The 26,878-nt window shown below is 47.5% G+C and overlaps 1 protein-coding gene across 3 annotated transcripts in view; it reads right to left on the bottom strand.

The window, feature by feature from the left end:
- Acsbg1 (acyl-CoA synthetase bubblegum family member 1) overlaps window positions 1–26,878 on the bottom strand; it is a 57,000-nt gene that overhangs the window by 5,690 nt on the left and 24,432 nt on the right. For all 3 annotated transcript variants that reach the window (XM_030244753.1, XM_006511588.3, NM_053178.2), the window contains 9 exons: window positions 17,831–18,051; window positions 17,295–17,383; window positions 16,856–16,976; window positions 12,101–12,181; window positions 11,862–12,011; window positions 11,291–11,467; window positions 7,447–7,628; window positions 5,292–5,522; window positions 4,161–4,378 (listed from right to left, as the gene is read on the bottom strand). In XM_030244753.1, coding sequence (XP_030100613.1) covers window positions 4,161–4,378; window positions 5,292–5,522; window positions 7,447–7,628; window positions 11,291–11,467; window positions 11,862–12,011; window positions 12,101–12,181; window positions 16,856–16,976; window positions 17,295–17,383; window positions 17,831–18,051 — 1,470 coding nt within the window. The remainder of the gene's footprint in view (window positions 1–4,160; window positions 4,379–5,291; window positions 5,523–7,446; window positions 7,629–11,290; window positions 11,468–11,861; window positions 12,012–12,100; window positions 12,182–16,855; window positions 16,977–17,294; window positions 17,384–17,830; window positions 18,052–26,878) is intronic.

Here is a 26,878-nt window from a genome sequence, read left to right on the forward strand (position 1 = left end):
TTCTCATGCATCTCTTTGTCTATCCAGAGCACATGTTCACTATTTATCCTGTCTCTGTGGGAGGGCCAAGGCACACCATTCAAGGTTACAGGCTTCTGTTCTGAATGAGGATAGATTTCCAAGCTAGATAGCAATAAACTCAATGAAACAAACACAACAATTTTTCCAGTGACTTCTGTGCTGGGTGTGAGAGCAGCCGGATGTCAGGTTTCAAACTGAGGCAAGCAGCTGAGGTGCTTACTTAACTCATCCAAGTCCTGGACAGACCCTCCCTGCATCCCACAGTCCCTGTCCTGGACAGACCCTGCATCCCACAGTCCCTATCCCTTACAGGGCCCTCCTAGCTGGCATACCCCACCCCTACCCTGTGCTTTCTGGCCAGGGGCTGGGCATGCTCTTCCCTATATAATCTGACCATTTTGGTCCCTGCTCTCTTTGTACCTCTGGGCCACCTGGCTGCTGTTCCTGGTTCATCTCTCCCCCCTCCTTCTTGCTTTCCCCCTCTCCTCACATGGCACATCTCAGTCTGGGTTTGTCCACTCTTGACTCTGCCTCTAGCTCTGCTCTCTCTCATATCTACAATAAACTATCTCCTCCAGGGTACCCAGGAGCAAGCAGTCATCTCTCTCTCTCTCTCTCTCTCTCTCTCTCTCTCTCTCTCTCTCTCTCTCTTCATTTGGTGCTGAAACCTGAGACCAATCATGTCCTTTCCTTCCTTCCTTTCTTCCTTTCTTCCTTTTTTTCTTCCTTTCTTCCTTCCTTCCTTCCTTCCTTCCTTCCTTTCTTTCTTTCTTTTTCTTTTTTTCCCATTCCGAGGAAGAGTCACCTCCCAGGACAAGATTCTGACAGATTTTCGTTCCTTGTAGACCCAAATATCCTGCATTTCCATAATCAGTAGCAGCGTGCTGCAAGCGAGGCACAGAGGAGCTCAAAAGTTTCACCTTCCCCCTAGCTCCAGCCAAACTGTGAACAAACCTACTACTTTTTGAGGAAAAAAAGTAGTAAGATAAAATTATATAAAATAAATTCACTAAATTTGAACTTTGACCCATTTGTGAGAGTGCTTTCCTGGTTATCTAATTCAAAAAGGTCGCTGGCCGTATTCTATGCCCAGGTCCAGCCTGATGTCAGGCCCAGAACAGAGCAAGGCAGTGCCCAGTTGTGTGAGTTCACAGAGCAGGAGCTGATGGGAACCACAGGGTTACAGAGACAGGAAACGGTAGCCCCAGATGAGAAGCTTGTAGAGAGGTCTGACAGGCAGCGCCCAGGATGGAACAGAAGCACAGGGGCTTTGGTGACGGAGGGTGAATCAGAGTGAAGAGGCTCAGGAGAGTCACACAAGACCTCCCTGAAGTGGGAAGCACCGGGTGCACGAGTTATTGAGGGGATGAGCTGGCCAGAGGTGGAATGGAGTTCAAATGATCAGGGTTTGTCTGGAACAGCAGAGGGCAGAGAAGAATCTAGAAATTCTGTGAACATGAAGAGGCAGCTCTAGCCTGGCTCATAATTCCTCTGGCACACCTCACTCCTGCCTTTCTCTGTCCGTCCCACCAACGCCTTCTATATGTGGACGTGGTTAAAACCCTTTGGAATTTCCTAAATCTAATCAAGAATGTCTGTAGCAAATCTATATAAAACATACTTAGCAATTAGGTAGGGAGGACAGGCCCTGGGATAGGCACGGCAGGGGAAAGTTCTCGCAGAGCAAGCCTGACGACCCAAGTTCAATTCCCCAGCCCGTGTGAAAAACCCACGTGTAATCCAATGGTCCCACAGGGAGATGGGCGGTAGAGGGAAGCATTGTCCAGAAGCTCTTCGGTAGTTAGCCTAGAGTACTAGAGAGGTGAAGCAAAACCAAGAAGGTGGAAGGTGGAAACTGACTCCTGAGAGCTGCCCTCAGACCTCCACACACGGGGCATGGCTCTCATGCACTGGGCCATGCACATGCAAACAAATGGTTAAAAATGTAAGATGTTTTTGAAGACAGGCTGTGCTTGGCACATGCCTTTAGTCCCAGCAGTCAATAATCCAGGGCAGGTGGGTCTCTCTCTCTGTGAGTTTGAGGCCAGCCTGGTCTATAAAGTGAGTTCCAGGACAGCCAGAGCTATACAGAGAAAAACAAAACAAAACAAAAAACCAGTTGTTATTGTTGTTTTGTTAGTGTTCGTTTGTTTTTAAATGTTGAAGATACTGCACTGAGATCAGAAAACAAAACAGGAATTGGCTCCACCACACACTGTTTTTCTTCTTTTTGTGGTTGGTGCTTGTGGTCAAACCTGGCCTATTACCATTTCTGTTCAACACTGTGAAAGAACAGGTTCTAACCTGAGTGAGAAGGCGTAGTCATGATAATGTCATATGCAGATGACATAATTTTGTCCATAGGACATTCAAAAGCACACACATGCTAGAACTTGCAGAGCGTTGGAGAGGCGGCTCAGCTCCTTGCACTCTGTGGGCAATGGCCTGGTTTCATTCCACAGAACTTCAAAAAAAATCAATAGCAGCTATGCACGTGGCACAGAACCTGTGATCCAGGCACCTAGGCGCCTGAAGCAGGACTACTATGACTTATAGGGCAGCTTGGACTACCTACAAAAACCTGTTTAATAAGTGAGCAAGCAAAGACAACAGAACAAACACAAGACTCCAAGACAACCACTCTGTGAGCTCGTTAAGATCATTTGAAGCAGGGCCTGCTGGGTAATCCCAGCTATTTGGCAACGAGGATTCAAAATTCGAGACCAGCCTAGACAACAGAGCATGACCCTGTCTCAAGTAAAAAGAACGTCTGGCCTATCCACTGGCCAGTGGTAGAAAGCTCGCCTAGCTGGCTCAAAGACCTATATTTAATCCTTAGAACAACAAAAGAGTCATTTGACCCAAGACCAAGATATAAAAAACAAGTAATTACATTTTATATCTCAGGAACGAATAGTAAAAATTTAAATGCCATTATTGACCATAGCACATGAATAAAATTCTTAAAATGAATGGATGCAAAAACCCTACACTGAAAACTAGAACACTAGTTCTGCAGAGAAAAGTCAAAGACCTAAGTAAACGGGTGGGGAGGTTGGGGGGGGGGAGAAACAGTGTACATAGGATTCGGCAGACTTAACTCTGAGGGATGTACAACCTCACAAAACTAATCTAGACTCAGCGAGATGAAAATCACCATGTAAGCCAACCTATTGCATACACCAATACAGTGAGTCTAAATTCAAACGGAAAGGCAAATGAAAGGAACTTCCAAGGTACCATGGAGGGGATGATCAGGCCACAGAATCCACAGAACCAGACACCAGCCCAGTCTAAAGCTACTCAAGGGGACACTGGTGCCTTGGGACAAAATAGTCTCAACGTTGACCGTATAGGACCACGAGAAAGGGTGTCTTTTTGGTGGGCAGCACTGCTGTGTTTTTTGAAGAAACAGGGTATCTGGAGTCTTACCTTTCACCATACCATCTAAAACAATACCTTCCTAATGCTGTGACCCTTTAATACATGTTGTAGTGACTCCTGACCATAAATTACTTCCATTGTTACTTCGTAGATGTAATTTTGTTATATAAGGTACATAGATGTAATTATGTAATAAATAATAATTTAAATACCTCATATGCAGGATATTGGGACCCCAGTGAAAGGGTGGTCCTGACCCCCAAGTTGAGAACCCACTGACCTAAAAACAGGGCCTTTCCTCTCAGGGCTGGAACTCAGGTTTCTTCATTTGTCATTATAAAAGTGAACACTAGGTGGTGGAAGAGAGCACAGTTCCCCTAGCAGCTGCCTTCTGCTCTAGAGCCTGGGTTTTACTGCCTGGCTTACTGCTTAGTACAGCCCAATCCGTGCATTTCTGAAGGACCAGAACCTCTTTCAGCTGGAACTAGGTTGAGCAGTACCTCTGGCTATGTAAGTTCCAGAAAGGAAGTGGAACTGCCACCTGGGGGCTGTTATCTCGGTGACCCTGAACTAGTTATCTAATCTCTCCGATCATCCTTGTTTATTTGTGACAGTACTTGCCCTGAGCTGATACTGATAAGAGACGTGTAGTGAAGGCTCAGGGTGCAGCGCCGATGAACCGTGTTGGAAGCAGGACTTACTTCTGCACCGATTGCTCCTCTAGTTCCCATGTGCCCCAGGACAGGGATGCTCACCTTTGAGGCGCCCGGTGATGTAGAGGAAGCCGTCAGCATCCAGGCGGCCCATGTCACCTGTGTGCAGCCAGCCTTCCGAATCAATGGCCTCACAGGTTTTGTCCTCCATGTTCAGATAACCCATGAAGATGGTGCGGCCCCACAGGCAGATCTCACCGATGCCATCTGCATCCTGATTCACCAGCTTCACCCGGCAGCCGGGTACCACCCTGCCGGAGCTGGTGATAAAAGAGAAGAGGTCAGGTAAAGTCCTGAGTCAGCTCCTGAGTCTGCAAAGTCTTCATTGGTGGTTGGGCCCCACCCCCTCAGGATTGCTTTTCCCCCCCGCCCTGCCTTTCTGGGTCCCGATCGCTCTGGGCCCCACTCGCTCTAGTCCCTGCTCAATCTGGACACCACCCATAGGTTTTTTTTTTATTTGTTTCTCAATACAGATGGTTGTGAGCCACCATGTGGTTGCTGGGATTTGAACTCATGACTTCTGGAAGAGCAGTCAGTGCTCTTAACCACTGAGCCATCTCTCCAGCCCTCAGAACTGCTTTTTAAGACTTAGAAATAATTGTATGTGTGCTCATGCATGCACACAGATACATGCAGCATCCAAAGAAGAGCACTGGGTCCCCTGGATCTAGAAATCTATGCAGTTAAAGAACAACCAAATATGGGTTCTGGGGATAGAACTAGAAACTCTGCGAGGGCAGTACACGCTATTAACTGCTTAGGTATTTCTCCAGGCCGTCTTTTTCAGATTTTGGTACTACTACATATTATTATTTTAGTATCACCACTACTACTACTATTATTGTTAGCATTATTATTTGTTTTGGTGTGTAAATATGCATGTGCACATGTTTACTTGTATGTGTGCACACAAGCGTATGCAAGTACACTCGTGTGTGTGTGTGTGTGTGTTATTCCCGAGTTTGGTGCTGCTCATGTGTGTGTGCATGTCGCTGTGGCAAAGACTGTTTCTCTAGATGCATCAGGACAAGCAAGGGGCCCAAGATGGCAGTTGAAACTTGAGGCTAGGGATTCAGTGTGAAGGGGAAAGCGAGAGGAACAAGTTCCCCAAGGCACCAAAGGGTGTCATCGAGGACATCTGAGCCCTCAGTGTGTCCCAACTTCAAGCCTTACCTGTAAAGCCGATAGTTGTAGGGGCTGGACATGAAGTGGGGGCCTGTGCTCTCGCTGAGGCCATAGCCTGCATACAGGCGGATGTTGAGGCCCAGGAAGAAGCGCTGCGTCTCTGCCGTCATCGGAGCTGCTCCGTAGAAGTTTTTCTGACACTTGGCAAAGCCCAGAGCCTGACGGACCCTGGCTAACACTAGGTAATCCGCCAGTCTGCTGGTGAAGGGCTTCAGGTCACTGTGAGAGGAGCGGGGAGGAGAATGATCCACAGGAGGAAGAACAAAGACACTCGTGAGTATGCACCCAGCATGGCCGCCCAAGCTGTCCGTTTGGATGAATTGTTGTTCATGCTAAACCCTTTGTAAACATTTTGGATATTGGCCTTGCATGTAACATGAATTTGTGCAAATGTAAGTGTGAGTGCTCCTGAATGCATGTAGATGTGTCATGAATCATGAAGTCAAACAAGCTGAGCCATTTCTCCAGACCCCTTTTTATTTATTTATTATGAGACAGTGTCATGAATTTACTTGGGCCTTGAACTTGCTCCATAGCATAAGCAGACAGACCTTAACTCTTGATCCTCAGGCCTCAGCCTCCTGAATGCTGGGATTACAAAGCTACACTCCCATGGTCACTTTTCATGTGTGTTAATGAAGCCATAGGTGAACAGATATGTCCACATCTCTCACAGAGCTGGCACGACTATAATAGAACATCCTCCCCTCCACCCCTCCCCTCTTTGAAGTCACAAGTTCCGAGCCTAGAGCTTGGAGCTTGTAGGCAAGTGCTCTAACTCCAAGCTGAATCTTCAACTTGAAAGGCATTTTTATGTTGAAACGAGGCCAGATCACTACTGTGGATATCTGCACAGCAGCGTGTGGGAACTTGGAAAGGAGTCATGAGCTGGATGTGACGGTCTATACCTATAATTCCAACACTTGGAAGGCCGTGGAAGGAGGAGCCAGATCCTTAAAGTAGCCCGGGCTACACATTAAGATTGTCTCAGAAAACAAAAAGTAATGATAATAGGCACTCAGAAGGGCCTAGAGAGAGGTCTGAGGAGTCCAATGGGCTGCTGGGAAAGCTGGAGTGGCTAAGCCTGTATCACTGAAGCCCCCTGTGCTGGTTTGAATAGGAATGGCCCCTGTTGGGCTGGAGAGATGGCTCAGTGGTTAAGAGCACTGACTGCTCTTCCAGAAGTCCTGAGTTCAATTCCCAACAACCACATGGTGGCTCACAGCCATCTGTAATGAGATCTGATGCCTTCTTCTGGTGTGTCTGAAGACAGCCACGGTGTACATGTATAAATAAAAATAAATACATAGTACTTAAAAAAAAGAGAGAGAGAGTGGCCCCTGTTGACTCATGTGTGTGAATGCTTGGTGCATAGAAGTGACAGTATTAGGAGGTGTGGCCTTGTTGGAGAAAATGTGTCACTGGAGGCTGGCTTTGAGGTTTCAAATGTTCAAGCCAGGCCTAATGTGGCAGTCTCCTTCCAATGCCTGCAGATCCAGATAGATCCTCTCAGTTCCTTCTCCAGCACCATGTCTGCCTGCACGATGCCATGCTTCCCACCATTATGATAACAGTCTAAACTTCTTTTTATACTTTTTTTTTTTTGGTTTTTTTGAGACAGGGTTTCTCTGTGTAGTCATGGCTGTCCTGGGAACTCACTCTGTAGACCAGGCTGGCCTTGAACTCAGAAATCCGCCTGCCTCTGCCTCCCAAGTGCTGGGATTAAAGGCATGCGCCACCATGCCTGGCTCAGTCTAAACTTCTTAAACTGTAAGTCAGCCCCAGTTAAATGTTTTCCTTTATAAAAGTGGCTGTGGTTACGGTGACTCTTCGCAGCAATAGAGGTCTTAACTAAGATAACCCTTCTAAAGCCACTACTGCGGGCAAGCAGCTGGCAAGAGCTATCTATCCTTAGTAAGATGAATTACTCGGAAGAAGCAAATAAGTCCTCCCAGACAAAGCCCCTGAATGCCAGCTGTCCCCATTATGTCTACAATGGGTATCACAGTACAAGCCCAGTTGTAAACAGGCACAAGGTCTCCTCAGACTGAAGTCTTTAGGAACCAGGATACCTATCAGATTCTTGCTCGTTCTGTATGTGAACTAGCCCTGTGCCTCCCCAGGCCTCCTGCCACCAACTTACTTGCTAGGGCAGGTAAGGTTCTGTTCCAAGGTGACTGACATGGCCCACAGCAGCATCTTGCGGCGGATGAAGCCAGACTGAGCGGCCACCTCCTGGATCCTTTCCATGATCTTCTCCCACACACGCGGCACTCCCATGTGGGATGTGGGCTCCACCTCCCGCAGTGTGTTTACCAGGGTCCCCTGCTCAAGGCCAGAGAGAAGCAGAGGTGGTACCAGGCCTGGAGACACAGCCTCTCAGTATAATTGCTAATGCTACACACAGATACTCCTGTGGGCTTGTACATTTGTACTTGTGTCCAGTTTGTGCGCATGCCAGTGGCTGTGGTTCAACTGCTGCATCCCCACATCTGCTAACAGAACTTTGGTGTCCTTTGCCAACCACTGTAGCCTGATGCTCGAGAAACAACTTGATCCCTCAGACCTTTCTGCATTTGTCTAATTCAAACATGATAACCTCATTTTGCCAGGTATAGTGGTGTATGTTTGCAATTTCAGCACTTAGGAGGCAGAAGCAGGAGGATGGTGAATTTGAGGCCCAGGCTGGGCACATAGCAAGTTCAAAGCCAGCCTGAGCCATCTAATGAGAGCCCATCTCAAGATAAACAAACAGACAAATAAAACAAAAAACAAACAAACAAACAAACAAATGAAAACAAGGGCCAGCAGGATAGTTCAGTGGGTAAGAGGGGACTATGGCCAAGCCTGACAACATGAGTTCATTCTCAGAAGCCACATGGTGAAAGGACACACTAGACCCCTGACAGTTGTCCTTTGACCTCTACACTGTGCACTATAAACACATAAGACCTCTGCTGTATTCCATACGAATAAGTAAACAAACAAACAAACAAACAAATAAATAAATAAATAAATAAAGGATGCAGTGCTTCACACCTTTAATCCCAGTGCATGGGAGACAGAGACAGAGGTAGGTGGATATCTATGAGTTTAAGGCCAGCCTGGTCTACAGAGTAAGTTCTAGGACAGCCAGCTAACCAATGTCTCTCTCCTCTACACACACACACACACACACACACACACACACACACACACACACATCCTTGCCTCAAAAACAAATAAATGTAATTTTAAAATTATTTAAAAGCAACACAAAGGGGCTCAGATAATGGCTCAGTCAAGAAAGTATGGGAACCCGAATTCAGCACCCACTCAAAGAGACGGTCACTGCACATGCGCCTGAAACGCCATGTTGGAGAGTAGAGCCCAGGGGCTCAATAACTGAAAAGTATGCCCCAAATAGGGAACTCTGGGCTCAATAGGGAGCCTTGCCTCATATAAACAGCCTACACTCAGATAATGAGACACTGTCATTCCGTTGTCGAGAAAAATGAACTCATGGAGTTGGAAGGCAAAGGGATGGAACTAGGAAAGATCATACTGAGTGTGGTAACACAGACCCAGAAAGACAAACATCACATGCTCTCTCCCATTGGAGGCTCGTGGCTCCAAGTCTTCAGATGTGAGCATACAGCCTGCAGTTACTACAGAAGGCAGGAGAGTAAAGCAGGATCATTGCCAGGACAGGGGGACAGAGAGCACAGAGAGAGAATAAGAGGGCACACATTAGCTGATAGCAGAGATGGGAAGGGGGGCTCTTCAGGGAAGTGGAAGGGAGGTACACACAGAAGATGAGTCAAATAACAATAAGGACGCCTGAAAGGCCACAAGGAATCACACCATTAAAAGAAACCCACAACGCACAATTCCCCATATGAATAAACATGTATAGTTCTAATAAACTTTCCTCATCTGAAGTGCTCCATCCAAAAGCCAAAGACAATCTAACAAAACCCCCATCTTTTGCGCTGTTAGCCAGGGCTGTCTAATAGACTCCTCAAACACAGCCTATTGCTATTGCCCTTGGCTGACCTCCACCCCGAGATAGAAAGTAAATCCCCATTGCTGAAGACATCTCAACCTCAGAAAGAGGGCTCAGAAGCCCCTGAACTGAAACTAACCTGAATGCCCCCTCCCCTCCTCTGCTATCAGCCAGCTTTCATGGTATCAAAGGCACCAATGCAAGCTTCCAAAGGAGGGAAGCAAGCAACAGGTCCCAACCAGCCATGCTGCCTAGGAACCATCTCTGCAGTCATCACAGCATCATAACCCTAAGGTTCAGGAGAAGCTTGTATCGTTTGATGGTAACCAAAAGCTCTATAACCGGACTTAGAGCCATGTACAGGGTGTAAACATGCTTGATCCTGGAAACCTAGCTAACTGCTCAGTATGAGTAGTGCTATCAATTAGAGGAGAAGCTATGGCCCCTAATGTACTAAAGTAGCACAATCCCACAATAATCTATAAACATTCGTCCTTATACCCATAGATAGGTGTATTTATTAAAAAATAAATGTAGCTGGGCGGTGCTGCACACCTTTAATCCCAGCACTTGGGAGGCAGAGGCAGGTGGATTTCTGAGTTCGAGGCCAGCCTGGTCTACAGAGTGAGTTCCAGGACAGCCAGGGCTACACAGAGAAACCCTGTCTTGAAAAAAGAAAAAAATAATAATAAATGTAAAAAACCCTCATTTAAAAACATTAATTGTAAGATCTGGAAAGATGGTTCTGTGGTTTACAATGCTTGTTGCACTTACAAAGGAGCCAGGTTCAGTTCTCAGCAGCCACATGGCAGCTCACAAGTCCTAGCTATGACTCCAGTTCTAGCAGATCCAATGACCTCGTCTGTCTTCTGCTCTCTGAGGGTACCAGGCACATGGGTGTACACATATATGCATGCAGGAAAAAATTCATACACATAAAGTAAATGTTTTTAAAATATATCAGTAAAATATATCTGTAAGGTTGAATTTAAAATTATCAAAACTAATTTCACTTGATTTATTACAGAGAGCAGGGAGCCTGTCTCAAAAAATAAGACAGACGAGGTTGGAGAGATGACTCAGCCGTTAAGAGTACTTGCTGCTCTTCCAGAGGACCAGAGTTCAGTTTTCCCACCCACCCACCAGGAGTCCCACAACTACCTGCCACTCCAGCCCCAGGGATCTTGTGCCCTCTCTGGTCTCCATTTATGTCATGCAAACATAAATTAAGTATTTATTTAATCTTTAATTTTTGTAATTTAAAGATGGAGAATTATAGAAGAAAGCAACCTCTGTTGACTTCTAGCCTTCACATGGCTTGCACGCAGGTGAGCACATGAACACATAACACACAACAACAACAACAACAACAACAACAACAACAATAGCCAAACTAGTACATTTGGCCTCCTCCTTCCCCAGCAGAGTTTGCTTTAGAAATAAACATATGACTGTCCAGGCTACCAAGGCACTATGTTGGAGGATGACAGCTAAGTGGTTTCTGGGAACCTCTCCTCACGGTTAGAATAAAGATGCAAAGAGTACATATATTTTATGAGATGGGGTACAGGGAGCTATGCCTACCCTCTGATCATCTTGTGGTCATACTCTGAGGAAGCAGTAGCCTTATAGTGTTTGAGACTGAAGAAGGCAGTTTATAAGACTTTCCCTAATTGTTCGGTCATCTAAGTCAGGGTGTGCAAATAGCTGCTGAAGCAGTGGTGGCACACGCCTTTAGTCCCAGCACTTGGGAGGCAGAGGCAGGGGATTTCTGAGTTCGAGGCCAGCCTGGTCTACAGAGTGAGTTCCAGACAGCTACACAGAGAAACCCTGTCTCGAAAAACTGCAGAAATTAAAAAATAAATAAATAAATAAAAGAATTCTGAGCACTATGTGCACTGGAGTCAGCAACCAATGGATGCACACAGGGCCCATAGATGCAAGCACACATTTGAGTGCGCCCTCGCTCACACAGGACAGGAAGTCAGGAAGACAGACTGACCTTCAGGGCGTCCGGATCTGCAAAGCAGACCTGGGCTCCCCACTGGATGCCTGTCCACAGGTCGTAGATCTGGGCAGCGATGTGGCTGAGAGGCAAGTAGCTGACCACTACCTCCTGCTGCACTTCTGCTGGCTGGATGTCCCCAGCCTGACTGCCATACCGTGCTGTCCATGTGATCTGAGGGGAAGGAAAATGGCCCCAGCAGGTCCACACCCAGTCCTTGAAGTATGTAGAGTGAGGTCTCCTTAGGGGCTTAAGCTACCTCTTTACAGGTTCTCAGAGTAGGTAGGTGCCCTCATGGGCATTTCCACAGGCTCTGGAGAGCTCCAGGGACAGGCCTCCCATCTGTTCCCTTCCCTTTTCCCTCTATAGGGCTCTGTCTACACCACAAAGGGGTTCCAACTCATCTAGCCCCATAAACTTAACAGCCAGAGAGGCTTCCCCAAGAGGCTACTGAGGCAGTACCACAACCCAGAGTTCCCCCATCCCACCCAAACATCTGGGTGTCTGTCTACAGGACCACAGCCCAGAGTCCCCCCATCCCACCCATCCATCTGGGTGTCTGTCCTACATTGTCTTGACTCAGCATCACACCCTTGGGGTTTCCCGTGGTGCCTGATGTGTAGACGAGCACACAGCACTGGTTGGGTTGCTGGGTATCGATGATGGCATCTAGGGCCTCCTCAGGCACTTCTTGCCCCAGTTCTATGAGCTCCTCCATCTGTGGCAAGGTAGGGCAGAGAAGTCAGTCTGGGATAGCTGGGTAGCATAGACAGACCCCACTCATCACCCAGGGCCCGCTATTCATACCGTGTACACGTTAGCCATCTTCTTTGGAGGGGGTTCTTGGTATATCACCACTGCCTTTAGATGTGGCAAGTCTTTCCAGATCTGCATTGATGGGAAAACAAATTTGGTTTTAGCAAGAAAATGGTCACATCTAGGAAAGAGCCTCATCTACCTATGTTAGTTTGTGACAAAGTTCTCCTGTTTCTGACCCTCGACTCCAGTGGGACATCTCTGTCCAGCATTCCCCATTATGGGAAGTTGGGTGCAGTGACAGTGGGGCTCTAGTGCCTGGTTAAACAAGTCACACAGTAGAATATTAGGTTAGTGCAGATGACAAAGAGACAGAGGTACAAAGGGAATTCTAAAGTGCAATACAGAATGGCTCGTAGGAAGTATTGCTAAGTGAGGAAGACACTGTGTTTGTAGCACGGTATCTTCACCTGAGAAAGGAATACAGTGTGAGTACATGTGTATAATGCATGCATGTGTGCATACTCTCGCACACATGACACACATATACACACACTTGTGCACACATGACACACACACTTGTGCACACATGACACACACACACACACACGCACGCACACACACACCTAAGCAAGAGGCATTTGCTTATGTTTGCCACAAGGGACTCAGGATGTTTAAAGCCAATTATACTGACTTTCTACAGGCAAAGAGAGAGAGCAAGCATAGGAACAAAGGGAAGGGAAAGTTCAAGTGTAACATATAATTTTGACATTGGGATCAAGTGAATATTGTAATTATTTAACAAATTCATGTGGAAAAGAGAAAAGATGATTCTTCAGTACTTGGGAGCAATCCGAAAGGAGTGAACACCACAGGCAAGAGTGGAGCCTGTGCCTGTGATCTCAGCACTGTGGAGGCACAGGAGGACCACGATAACTGTGAAACCTGATGATACAGGGATTATCTGTTAGCATTTCTTCTAGGCTCCGCCCAACAGCTACCTAGCCAGGTAGGAGCCTGGCTTGCTATAAAAGGACTGTTTGGCTCCCCTAACTCCTCTGGCCTTACACTCTCATCCTTGTCTTTCTCTCCCTACACGCACTGCTCCCCCCCCATGTCTCTCCACATGTTCCCAGCCAACCTCTTCCCTCTTTCTCTCTCCTCTCTCTTTCTGTCCCTCTCTGTCCTCTTTTTTTCCCACATTCCTTCTCACCACCCCCCCCACACTTCTCAGGCCCTCAAATAAACTTCATTTTATACCAGACCTGTCATATGGCTGGTACCTTGGGGTGGGGGTGGGGGATGCTTCAGCACAGGGCCACTAAGGCACCCCTTCCCACCACATCATGCCGCTGCGTTCCAAAACATATCAGTCTCTGCTTTTATTTCTTTGAGAATTTTCATAACACAAATTGTGTTTTAAACGTAAGGCAGGCATTTTACTGAGGTCCTAGAGGTAGACTTCATCTTCTTCAGCTGTAAGCTAGGGATGGTTTGTTTCCCTGACAGAAGCTTGTGGCGGCTTTTTAAGCTGTCCAGCTTCCCCCTCCCCCCAGATCCAGATATAAGCATGGGAGGGGTCAAGAGACGGCATACCACTGGCCACAGGGCCTCGAGTTGGTTTTCCTTCTTGTGAGGGCTCAGCGAAACCACTGAACTAGGCCATTACATGGGTGGGGTGGAGGTTTGTTGTAAATATGAAACTGTCTCATGGCTGTCAGGTTGGGGAGAGAGAAACCAGAGGCATTTCAGGGAGTCCAAAGCTGCCATGTCTACCTGGGGGAGGGGGGGCAGGTGTGTTTGCCAGTTTTAAAGAGAACAGTGTGACAGTGGAAGGGAGGGAGAAGAATCTGAAGTAGGCTGGAAATTTAGGGCAGAGGGAAGAGGAAGTTTGCAGGCTGGAAGAGCCGAATGGATTTCACATACATCACAGGTAATGCTAATGTTAATATGGAGGAGAAAGCCTGGAGATTAGCTTGGAGCTTTGATATGTGCTACATGTATATGTTAACAGGGAGCTAGATGCCCCATTTGCCAGAGGCAGGGAAGGGGAGGCTCTTCCTGCCAGGCAGGTTCCTGAGGATTGCTGAGTGTCAACTTCTATCTGCCTGCCAGCGATCCTTCTCAGTCTAGCCCGAGCTGAGCCCAGGCTGTTGGTTAGGACATTGTGAGTGGCACTGCCATTTCAGGGGATGGGACCTAACCATTCTCTGCTGCCCTCTGTGCATGTGTGTGCACCTGCACAAGTGTGCCATGCCACAGGTTGACAGCAGATGTCTTTCCTCAACCACTCTCTGACCTTTTTATCTGAGGCCTTTCAGTAAGCTTGGCCAATGAGCTCCAGGGGTCTGTTTTCTTCCTTCTCTTGCACCCTTGGTTACAGGCACTTGCTGCTGTGTCTGGCTTTTCATGTGTGTGTTGCTGATGCAAACTCAGGGTCTCATGCACACCTGGAAGATGCTTTACTCACTGACCGAGCAATCTCCCTGGCCAAGCTGGATTGGGTCTTTTAAAACCCCACCCCTCTCTTGAGATTACAATTACATCATTTGCCCTATCCCCTTTCCTCTCACCAAACACTCCCAGAGACCCTAGCTCTCGTTCAAATTCATGACCTCTCTTTTCATTAATTATTGTTACACACACACTCCTAAATACATAAATACTCAGTCTCTATAATGTTACTTGTATATTATGTTTTCAGGGCTGACTATTTGGTATTGGAGAGTTGGTGTGCTCATCCCTGGGGAAGATTAACTCTCCAGCTCCCAGCATTCCATAGTTGCCTGTAGTTCTTTGTGCTGGAAAGATTTAAGAGCTAGAGGATCAGAGTGTTCCTTGTGAGATTGAGTCTCCTAGGAGTATCAGAAGCCCCACCCATGAAGTCTCATCATCATGACTACCTAAACGTGAGCTGAACAAGGACAACACCAGAGGCCTGCTAACCTGAGTGATGAGGAAAGTGCATGAGGCCTCAGTTCTATGCTAGATTGGTTCCTGACCCATCAAGGCTTCAGGCCTAAGCAAGCCTTGGGGAGCCTAGCTCTGTTCTGAGTTAGGCCATAATGAGTGAGGCTCAGAAAACGACCTAATGACCTCAGTGCTTCTGAGGCTGCTAGGTTATCTGAGTACCTCAAGGTCATAAAAAGTCTCAGGGTGCTTTGGAAATGCCAGGAACAGATATATATCCCTGATGAGTATTCCAGTGGAGGCAAGGGAAGACACTTTCCACGGCCTCTCTGGAAACTCAGGTCCCATGGTTCTAGAAGGTTGACCAGTTGGCCCACAGACCGAGTTTTGACAAGAGGAGAAGGATGCCTGAAGAGAGAGCTCAGTCCTCCTTGTTTCAGAGTACTGGTTGGGGCCACACAATCTAAACCTATCCGTCCATTCCCAATCCTACACATTTATCCAGGCTGGACAAATGGAGATCCTCATAGTGATATACTGAAAGCCGGGCTCAAAAAAGGACCCCATAGCTGGGCGTGGTGGCGCACACCTTTAATCCCAGCACTCAGGAGGCAGAGGCAGTCGGATTTCTGAGTTGGAGGCCAGCCTGGTCTACAAAGTGAGCTCCAGGACAGCCAGGGCTATACAGAGAAACCCTGTCTTGAAAAAAACCAAAAAAAAAAAAAAAAAAGGACCCCATAAAGAGACAGGACAATTCCTCACTATTCAACTATTCAAGGGAGCCACTGGAGAAACTCTTCCCAGTAAAGCAGAAGGGAGGGGGAATGGAGTTTCCAAAACCACTCTAAACTGGTATAAAAGCTTATGGTCACAGGTCTTGGACTGACCAAACTCCCACAGAGTCTGAATCTAGTACAGGGTGGCCAAGTGCGAGATGCGAGGTTGAGGACCTTATTCAGCTTCACTGACAAGTTCAGGAGGGCTTGTGTAGTCACACCCTGCCAGGTCAACACTACTGTTTCAGAAATTGTTTCTTAAGTTGATGATTTAGGTACCCGCTTAGACCTGTTGGGGGTCTGGGTCCCCCTCAGCTCCTCTCCTACAGCTCTCCTGGCTCCCAGCTCTGCATTTCTTCCCAGTCTCTCTCAGGGAGGAGCCGGTTTTGGCTTCTTCCCATCACTAGTGTGACCTCAGCAGGCCTGGACGCCGGAAGCTTCCTGGAGGTCTCTCTGTGAGCTAGTGATTCTTAGTCAGCACTCACAGCCTCACCTGAGTGAGCTATGTTAAACCATGAGGGAACCCTCCTCTGTTTAGGAGGTCCTGCTGGGGGTCTCACCCATGGCCTGGGCCTGCCCTACGGAGGATTTCTACAGCCAAGTGAGAACTACAAGTTCCAGCTTGCTTCTTCTTGGCTTAAGAGACTTCTCCAACAGAAATGAGGGGAGGCATCTACCATGGTCTCTCTGGAGTCCCAGGTTCTCCAGAAGAAGGCTGAGCACCTGACCCTCAGGAGCCAATGAGTAGCTGTGGTCTAGGGCACATTTCCAGCAAGTAAAGTAAGCCAGAGAGGCCCAATGTCCACATCCCTCCCTTTAGGTAAGACCCTGTCCAGAGGAAAAGCCATGTTAGATAATGGGCTAGCCAGACGTATAAGTGAAAAGTGCTATTACCCACTTAACTTCCTCCCCTGTCCCTGTCCTGTCTGCCCCTCTCTTTCTGTATGTGAGTATGTGTGTGTCCCCGCACAGGTGCATGTGCATACATGCATGTTGCATGTTCACATGGGCTGTAGGAATAAGATTGCTGGGTGGCAGGTGGAGTATCCGTCCCACTCTAGGGTAGATGTCCAGCTTCTAACCACATCTAACCACATGCTCACTCTCCTTCCCACCAAACCTTCAGGATCTTTTCCAGCTGCTTCTGTGTGTCAACCACGATGACATTGGCTCGGCAGTCATGAGAGATGTACTGGCAGGCCTCCGGGGAGCTGGTGGTGTAGATGCCAGTGACAATGCCCCTACATGCCCAAGAAAATCATATCAGGAGCAGAGGAACCTCTCTCTCTCTCTCTCTCTCTCTCTCTCTCTCTCTCTCTCTCTCACACACACACACACACACACACACACACACACACACACACACACACACATCCTCCATCCTCGGGGAACTTCAGAGGTCTTAAGGTAGGGTCCTTAGTCATCTCAACAGGCAGGGATGGGGAAAAGCAGGCCCAGAAGGCCCTAGGGAAGATACGGGATGCTGGGGAGAGGCAGAGGGCTCGCTAAGGAGATAATAACCCTCTCTGCCCATCACCAACCACTGCTTAGTCACTCACCCTGCGAACACTGTGCCCACTGCAGAGAAGAACCATTCTGGAGAGTTGAAGCCAAGGATCGCCACGCTGTGGGCACGCTCTAGGCCGAGCTCCAGGCCAAAGGCAGATAGGCAGGTCAGCTACACAGAAGGGTAGAAAGGGCCTCCCCCTCACCTCCCACCTTTGTCTTGCTCTCCACTAGACTGCAGAGACCCCACCAGGTCCACCTCAGATTCTACCAGGTGAAGAACCTCCTGGGGAGTCAGTTTCTGGCAGCCCTGTTGATCCTTTCTATGTTTTTCTAGGGAGCCCTAACTACTAGGTTTCCCAGCCTTGCTGGAAGGTGGCCTGTGATAAAGGCTCCATAAATGTAAACTTCTTAGCACAGGGCCCAGATATAGTGTTAGCCCATCTGGTGGTGTCAGACTTTACAATGGTGGTTTCTAGGGACCTTGCCTGATGGGGAATTGGGGAGGAGGCCTTTGAGAGCTAAAGCTAGAAAGTAAGTCAGGGGTTGAGAGGGGGAGGGGAAGGGATGTAGAGTGATGGGCTCCTACCTTCAAGAAGCCTTTGGCTACTTTGCGTGCAATCAGGTAGTACTGGTAGTAAGAGATACGCTCCCACTTGTCCTTGCGCTTGAAGCCCAGAGCACTGAGGTTCCCGTACTTATCTAGGGCCTCGTAGAACATCTGGTGCACGGTATAGGGACGCTGAGTACAGAAAGGTTCCAGGCGCAGGCGCACTCTCCCATCCGCCCGGGTTGTCCATAGTGCTTCCTCTGCAAGAAAGATGACCACAGTCTAGTCAAGCCTACCTGAGTTGTCTTCAGAGAATCCAGTTCTGACCTGGGCAGAGCTTCCATGCTTGCTGCTACTGCCGCTGCCTCCAGAACAGAATCTTGAGAGCTAGCGGGCCAGCCAGGCCTGGGGTGGGCTGGAAGGCTACTTGGCCTTGGAAGATGAGCAAAGCTCTGGGATACATCAGGAAAGGGAAGAGGAGACAGAAACAGGCCTTTTTTTTTTTTTTTTTTTTTTTTTTTTTTTTTTTTTTTGCTTTTATCCAGTTAGAGCTTGCTTGCCAAGGATGGGGACGGGCAGAAGCAAAGCTCGCATCAGCTCACAAGAATAAAATTATCTCTGGGCTCAGAGCTTCTCAGGCTCCTGCCAGCAGGTGGGGACAGATCCAGTTGGACAGAAAGTCAAGGCTTTGGAGGGGACTGAAAAGCAACAGGCCTAAGATCCCTAGTCAGCTGAGCCTGGGTGCAAAGACCCGACAGCCAAAGTCTAGATGTCCAACCATGCCACAGCCTTCTCTTTCTATCTTCGTTCGGGGTGTGGACTGAGACAGGCTTATGTTACAGATGAACAGCCGGGGCCCAGACCGCTTTACTCACTTTCTCCATGTCACACAGCAAAGATGAGGCCGAGTCAGGACTTGAACTCATACTAACCTGATGTTTTACCCCACACTTTGGTACACTGTGTGTGGTGGGCAGAAACAGAGCCAGGAGGCATCCTCCTGTTGGCTGAACTACTGAACATGTGAGTTGAGACAAATACTACAGCCTGAATCTACTTCCTCAGAGGGAAGGTGCAGCGTTTGTCAGTGAGTACGGGGATTGGAAGAAATGTATAGATGAGGGAGACTCAGGTACTCAATAAATGCACATTCTCCTCCATTTTCCTGTTTGGACAGGAAGTTTGCTTGGGTGTTCTCTTATAGACCTTTTTGGCTTGTTTGTTTGTTTGTTTGTTTGTTTGTTTTCAGAGTCTTTAAAGGCTAACCTCAAATTTACAATCCTCCTGCCTCTGCCTTTAAAATACTGGGATTATAGGTATGAGCCACCATATCTGGCTGGGATACTCCCCGGGACCAGGATGATCATTCTAAAAGAGTGAGCACAAGTTGGTAGAGAGTGAGCTGTCCAGGACCCCTGAGGCTTCACTGCTGCCTGCTTGCCAGACACACTCCATCACACCTCCCAGAAGCCAATTTCCTCATACCGCTAGCTAGCCTCAGGCTGGCATCAACAGGGTATCTTGCCTCTGATCCTATATGAGTTAAACGAACAGACGGGGTGCCCTTCTTAGATACATTCTTAGACTGCAAATAGATCTTGAAGTTGGAAGAAAGAGGGAAAGCTCCTGGCTCTGAGGCAGAAGAACAGGCCCAGGCCCAGGCCCAGTCAGAAGGAAACGTGAGGCCAGGGACATGGCAGCCTGAGAGAAATACAAGCTAGGCCAGGGGAGGGCACCAGAGAGAAGGCATTCCTGTGAATCTGAGTCCTACCCTGCAGCCCCAGGTCAGCAGCCCCAGTCTCCAACCCTCCCTTTTACAGATTCCATCCACTAACCAGAAAGCTGAAGGAGGGATTGCAGAGTCAGGGTAACTTGAGTTCCAAACCTTGACCCTGTCACTCTCTAATGTGACCCTAAGAAGTTATCTTCTTCTTCTTGGATGTACTGTAATCATGGAAGGTAGGCGGGGTCAGTCAGGACAGAGAAGCTGGATGCTCAGGAAGTGCTGGTGGGAATGAAGGCAGTGGTATAGCCCTATTGGGAGATGGGAGACAGCTTAACAGTTTCTCAGAGAGTCACTATAGAACCTGGCATTGAGGCATCTAGGTATCCACACAAGACAAACAAAAACATGTATCCCCACAAATGTCTGTATGTGGATGTTTATAGCAATATTATCTATCAGCCCAAGAGGGGAAAGGACTCCAACATCCACAGACAGGTGACTAAAGGCTTGCTGTCTCGATGTAAGTGATCTATACAATGGGATCCATTTCTACCGTAAGAAGGAGCAAAGTACTGATTCTGATTTGAACACGGAGACAGCTCAAACCATGTTCAGTGAAAGAAGCCAGATGAAAAAGACCATGTATCCTGTGAATTCAGTTATGAGAAGTATCCAGGAAAAGGTTGGTTGGTTGCCTATAGTAGGAATGGGAACATCCATAAGAAGAAATCTTTTGGGGTTGATGAAATATTCTAAAAGGCACTTGCCTAGTGATCTGAGTTCTATCCCTACCACCAACACAGTAAAGCAAAGAATTGACTCCTGCAAGTTGCCCTTCACCTGTATAGCATGGTACCTTCATGTGTCCAACCCACAAACACATAATAAATAAGCAATCTTAGGGCCTGGAGAGATGGCTCAGAGGTTAAGAGCACTGGCTACTCTTCCAGAGGTCCTGAGTTCAAATCCTAGCAACCACATGGTGGCTCATAACCATCTATAGTGAGATTTGGTGCCCTCTTCTGGTAGGTAGTTATACATGCAGGCAGAACACTGCAAATTTTTTAAAATGGTAAAATAAATAAGTTAAAAAAATTGTTTTTGGGTTGCATACTTAGAATAGGTGAATTAAATTGTCTATAAACTACACCTTAGTGAAGTATTATTTTGCCTCTAAAATAATGAGAAAAATGAATGAGAGGAGGGCTGGGGATGTAGCAAGGGGGTAGAGTGCTTATCTAGCCTGCACAAAGCCCTGGATTCCGTCTCCAGCACTAGATAAACTAAGTGTGGCCGTACATGCCTATAAAACCAGCACTTAAGACGTGGAGACAGCAGGATCCGGAGTCCAAGCTCGTCCTGAGACACATAGCGAGTTTGAAGGCAACTTGGGCTACATGAGAATCTGTCTCAAAAAAAGGGAGGAGGAGGAAGAGGAGGAGGAGGAGGAGGAGAGATTGACCTTCCAAACCAAGGACCAAGAAGCCAGTGTGCTTAGTGTGTGTAGAGCTGGACACCTAGTTGCTGTCCTAAGGGACAGAATCTTTTGATGGCTTAGCCTAGAGAAAGTGGTTTCCTCTTCCTATGGTCTCTTCCAGAAACCCACGGCCCACTGCACCTGTCCTGCTAGCTGCCAAGATGGGCAGAGGTAAATTTCAGTCCCGTGATCCATCACTAAAGCCTCTCTCAAGCCAAGACTTCCTTCTGCTTTTTCTCCATGGACTGGAGATTGAAACCAGGCGCTTGTGCATGCTAGCCTAGGGCAAGTGCTCGGCTGCTGCGCTGCATCTCCAGCCCAGACCAAGAGGCTTACTGCTAAGCCGTGATAATTCTTGTTTTGATAACAAAAATGGAATACTTCCCGTAAGAAATATGAAATGGGTCAGAAGTCTGGGCTGTGAACGTGGGTGGCCTCCTTACCCAAACATAGCAGAAAGGACTTGGTTTCTATTTGGCTGTTGTCACAGTCGCGTTGTTTTTTGGTCTTGTGTGCTGCTGGGGATACACCCTGCACAGCAGTCTACACTGAGCCACAAACACAGCTCATCAGTGCTGTTGGTGTGTATTCAAAAAGAAGCACGGCGGGAGGGGGAAGACCATGCCATCCGAGAGATAATCAAGGAGGGAAGATTCAAAATGCCCATGAAACTTCTGTGGCTCATGTGTCAGCATCATAATCAATAATGCACAATAATAAATAATAAATGAATGAGGGCCCAGGGACTTGCTGTGGAACCTACAACACAACCACCATTTCCACAAAGAAATGATGGGTTTCTCTTGCTCCCTTAGACGTGGGGTTTCCACATGGACCCTCAGTTTCTTTGCCTTTGATGGAGATCCTGAACAGTGTGATATGTCCCTAGTCTGAGAAAAGCTACAACATTTGAGAAAGGACAATAACTAACAACATGTCTGTTTGAAAATGGCTGAGCTGGCTCTGTGCTCTCAGCACAAAAAATTTAGTCCGTGATATAGTGCGTATGTTAACAGTCTCAATTTAGCCATTTCACACTATAATACTCCATCATAAGTACATGGTTTTTAATTTGTCAATTAAAAATATTTAAGGGGGAAATCTATAATGCAAGGACAATAACTGTGCCCCCAAGCCTCTATTAGACAGCTAAGAGAAGTCAGGGGCTGCTGTTGAGGAAATGGAAGCATGAGCTGGACAGAGAAGGCCATTGCTGCTCAGTGGTGGCACCTGCTGCCCAGTAGGTGTGTTGTGGATAATGAGAATGTCCCCTCAGGCCCAAGAGCTTGAATACTTGGTCCCCAGTGAGTGGAACTGTGTGGGAAGGATTAAGGGCTGTGGCTTTGTTGGAGGGGGTGTGTCCCTGGAGTTGTTTGGAGGTTTCAAAAAGGCCTCACCCATCTCCAGTCAGCTCTCTTTCTTCCTCATGCTTGCAGATTGAGACATGAGCTCTCAGCTGCTGCTTCAGTACCATGCCTGCTTGCTTGCTTGCCTGCCTCCTGCCTGCCTGCCTGAATGCCTGCCTGCCTGCCTGCCTCCTGTCATGCTTCATGCTGTCACGATGCTCATGGATTCTAACCCTATGGAACCATGAGCCCAAAATTAAATACTGTCTTTTATAAGTTACTTTGGTCATGGTGTCTTATCTTAGAAATAAAAGCAACTAAGACAAATGGAGACCAAGAGTTATCATAAGTCTGAATATATGTGTATAGTCAGACTTATTATATATAATATATTATAATAATAAATATAATATAGAATAAATAGAATAAAATAATATAATATAAAAATATATTTATATAATAACATATATATAAAACTTGTGGTTTTTGAACATTTAAATATTTTAAAAATGATGTGGGTCAGATCAAACATAGCCGTTAACAAGCCATCCATCTCAGACTCTCTACAGGACAGACCTCTAGAGGTAGGATTACTGGATCAGATTAAAAACAAATAGTACTTTTAAATTTTTGTGTGGTGCTAAGGAATTTGAAGCTTTGGATTGAACCCAAGCACACTCTAAGAATGTGTTCCTGCCCCTGGGCTCTAGCCTCAGCCATGTTTATATTTTTGATGCATGTTTTTGGATAGAGTTCATCTATTTTTTTTTCTGCCTCATCCCTGCTTTAGCTCCTAGAGCCTACGTCTTTGCTTTTGTGTGCTCAGCTTACCTGCTGCTTGAAAAAAGTAAAACAAAATGGGAAGAGAGGAGGTTGGTTAGACTGCAACTCAGCTCCCTCTTAGTCCAGCTGTCTCGTGAAACAGGCCAGAGACCCTCTCCTCCTGAGACCCAGTCATCCTTCTCCAGGAGAGGCCACCATTGTCACGTGAGTTGGCTGCCGTCTTGTATGCCCACAATCGTCTGCCACCCAGCTAAAGCTGTGGGTCGCAGGGAGGCTGAGTGGTCTCGGGGCTGGTTGACAGAACTGGGGCTCCGACCCACACACTCCCTGACACTCACACTGTCCATATCGGGTGTGCTGTCCCTCAGGGTGGACTTCGCTATAAACCTGGTTCCCATATCGCCTCTGGGGAGAGATAGTGACTCTTACCCAAATCTTATCTTTGTAACCTTGGACCTCCTAGCTGATTATCTGCCCCACATTCCTCAGGCTTCCAAAGTCTCCCTTCTAAATCTAAATCAGATCTGCTCCAAAATTTTTCTCCAGGCGCTTTGGACACCGAGTTCTGGCTGCTCCCTTGTTCTCTGCCAGGCTCTCTTTCACACATAACCCTTAGCTATTCCAGCTTCAGCCACTCCTTATCTCCTGAGACGTTTCCAGCCCACTTGCCTCCTTTCTCTGTACCTTTGTACGCATTGTGACTCTAGCTGGAAAACCTCTCGCCCTGTGACAAGGACATATTCTGTGTCACTTTAAGATCCATATGCTGCCCTCTGGCTGAAGATCCCCACACCCAAGCTAACTGGGTGGTAAGCCATAGCAGCAACTGCCTGTAGTGGTGAACTGTTAATTTGCACTGAGGACATCTTAGCAGGTCACACTTTTAGCCACCCGTTAGAGCTCTCTGCATTCATGAATGAAAGGCACGCACATGCCAGCTTAATTTATAATATGCCTAACTAACTCAATGGCTGGGCACTTCTAAACCTCACTGAGGCTCGCACACACTCCCCTCCAGTATTCCTGAGATAACGTTTTCTTTTTTTCTTTTTTTTTTTCCTCCAGTGCAACTGTGTAAGATTCTTTTTTTTTTTTTTTTTAAGATTTATTTATTACATTTAAGTACACTGTAGCTGTCCTCAGATACTCCAGAAGAGGGCATCAGATTTCGTTACAGATGGTTGTGAGCCACCATGTGGTTGCTGGGATTTGAACTCGGGACCTTCGGAAGAGCAGTCGGCGCTCTTAACCACTGAGCCATCTCGCCAGCCCATGAGTTAACATTTTCTAAATCTCTTTTTTTTTTTTTTTTTTTTGCTTTTGGTTCCCTAGACCCAAGCAAGGGAATGGCCCCTGGGGCCTCTTTCCCGGATTCTTACATGGTGGTGGGCCTTTAATTCTGACCTCTCTGCTCCCCTTCATGGCGATTCTGTCTGTTCTTCACCCCCCATCAGTCCCTTGCCCGTGCCATCTAAAACTCTCTGTTTCCCTCCAATTCAATAAAGAATTGCCTTACAGAATGACTGGGTAGGGACCCTCAGTGTCTGGAAGTGCAACTTTTGGGAACCTAATTAAGACAAAGCATTAGAACTAATTCCCCAGCAACTGCCTCTTCTGCTTTCAAATACAAGTGGCCTCTCCTCTGGGCCCTGGGAATCAGCAGCATGATACAGAGTGGAGGCCTTTAGGTATTTAGAGGACACGTTGGCCTTCTTCTCATTCTAGTAGAGGGCTGGGTGGAGTGACTGTGTGGCAAAGAGATTTAAGACTTTTGTCTTTGTACTTCACCCAGGCCCTGAGGAAGATGGCAGGGCAGGGCATGGTGCTATCCAAATGCAGGCAGGAGGAAAGTACCAAAGACTCACAGGTAGGGCATAACAAAACAAGCCCCTATAGTTTGGGGCCTGGAGTGATTTACATTGGCCTGTGTCCCCCTGGCTTGAGTCCACTGCATGTCTCTGGCCCCTGGGCTTCTGGCACCAGCTGAAAAGCCTGCCCTTGGACTTTGGAACTGAAGGAATGGAAAACAGAGGTCTGGGGGTACTTCCCACTCCCAAACCTGTGTTGACACTGTGCCCTCCGCCAACATCCAACCCTACGGCCAAGGGGATGTGTCTAGACAACAAGTTAAGAGGTCTGAGCTTGGATTTTAGCTATTGGTGTGGTATGCTAAAGACAAGCCAGAGAAGTCAGAAGGATCCATCCCTGCCCATAGTTGCAGGGCCTTGGCCACATGAGTGAGAAGAGAGCCTCACACTGGGCCACACGCCCATGTATCACTGTGCAGGCAAGCAGTTGGGCTGTGCTCTTCCATGTAGGTGATGAGTAACACAATCGGAGCTCTTCAGCTCTTTTCCTCCCTCAGGATAGACAGACTGACATAGACAAGCAAGATGAGATCAGGCACACATGCTGAGATGCTGAGGTATTGGAAGCCACTCCATAGAGTGAAATGAAACAAGGAACAGGCGGAAGCGGCAGAGCAGGGGAGAGCTCGAACCTCTGCCCGAACTGGAGAGAACAGAAATCCATTCCCCCTCCTTTCCTCCTCGTCCCTTTTTCTTTCCTTGTCCTCAGGATAAATAGCGTATCTTCTCCCACAGCCATCTTGCCCGCCTGCTACCCTTCACTCTTGATTCCTCTAGAAGAAAAGACCCCAAAGCAGCAAGAGCATAGCCAAGCAAAGACCGCTGGCCAGGCTCCATTGTTCAGAAGGATACAATGTAAGACACCAGCTGATAATTTTACCAAAGGTGCCTGCCAGTGCTGTCTCACAGAAGGAGTGAGGAGTTCTGGAGTCAGCCATGATGCTGTTAAGAGGCTGCACGCATGAAACAATGAGACAAATTCAGTAAGCCTGTGGAGATGGGCTTCTTCCTGGCTCCTGGAAACAGCCCCATGGTCCAACAGGGACGAGTGAAATGCATCATGGGAATCAGGGATTCCCACACAGTCATTAAGATATCAGAATACTTAATGATACAAGAAAATGCATATTAGTTATACAGCACTAAAAAAAAAAAAAAGCAAAATGGGGAATGGGGAGATGCAGTCCAAGCATAAGGACCCGAGTTCAAATGCCCAGCACCCAGACAAAGCTAGACATGGTGGAAGGTATTTATAACCTTGACACTGAGAGGGGGGTGGGGTGGGGTGGGGCGGGGGTGGGGAGTCAAGTGGCTTTCCTAAGCTTAGTGACAAACAAGCACTCTATCCAATCTGTGTACAGTGCATTCAGGAGAGTTTGTCTCTAAAAAGTAGTAAAGACCAACAGAGGAAGACACCCAATATTGAATCTATACACACATGTTCCCACATGCACACCTGTACAAACACCACACACACACACACACACACACACACACACACACACACACACATATGCACTTTTTAAATTCACAGGGAGGCAGGGAGGGGCAGGGGAGATGATGTTGCTGAGGAGGAGATTGAATCCCAGAGGAGGTATAGATGAACCAGTCATAGGAAATAAAAGGAGGGGAAACCCATCCCATTAGCCCCGTATTTGTCTTGTGTCCCATAGCTAGGAAGACTAGTGAATAGAGAGAGGGTGGGTAGGTCTGAGCCCATGGGCTGTTGTAGGCTGCTCAGAGACACTCCCTGTTTGGGGTGATCTGCTAGAGACTGGAAAAACATAGGGAATCAGGTAGGACTGCCAAACCCCTTCAAAATTCAACCGGAGTGCAACCATTGGCTCTTTGCTATGCTTAAGGTTAGTGCTGGAATACTAGCCACGA

Source organism: Mus musculus, chromosome 9 (assembly GCF_000001635.26).
Source record: "Mus musculus strain C57BL/6J chromosome 9, GRCm38.p6 C57BL/6J".
Taxonomy (NCBI): Eukaryota; Metazoa; Chordata; class Mammalia; order Rodentia; family Muridae; genus Mus; species Mus musculus.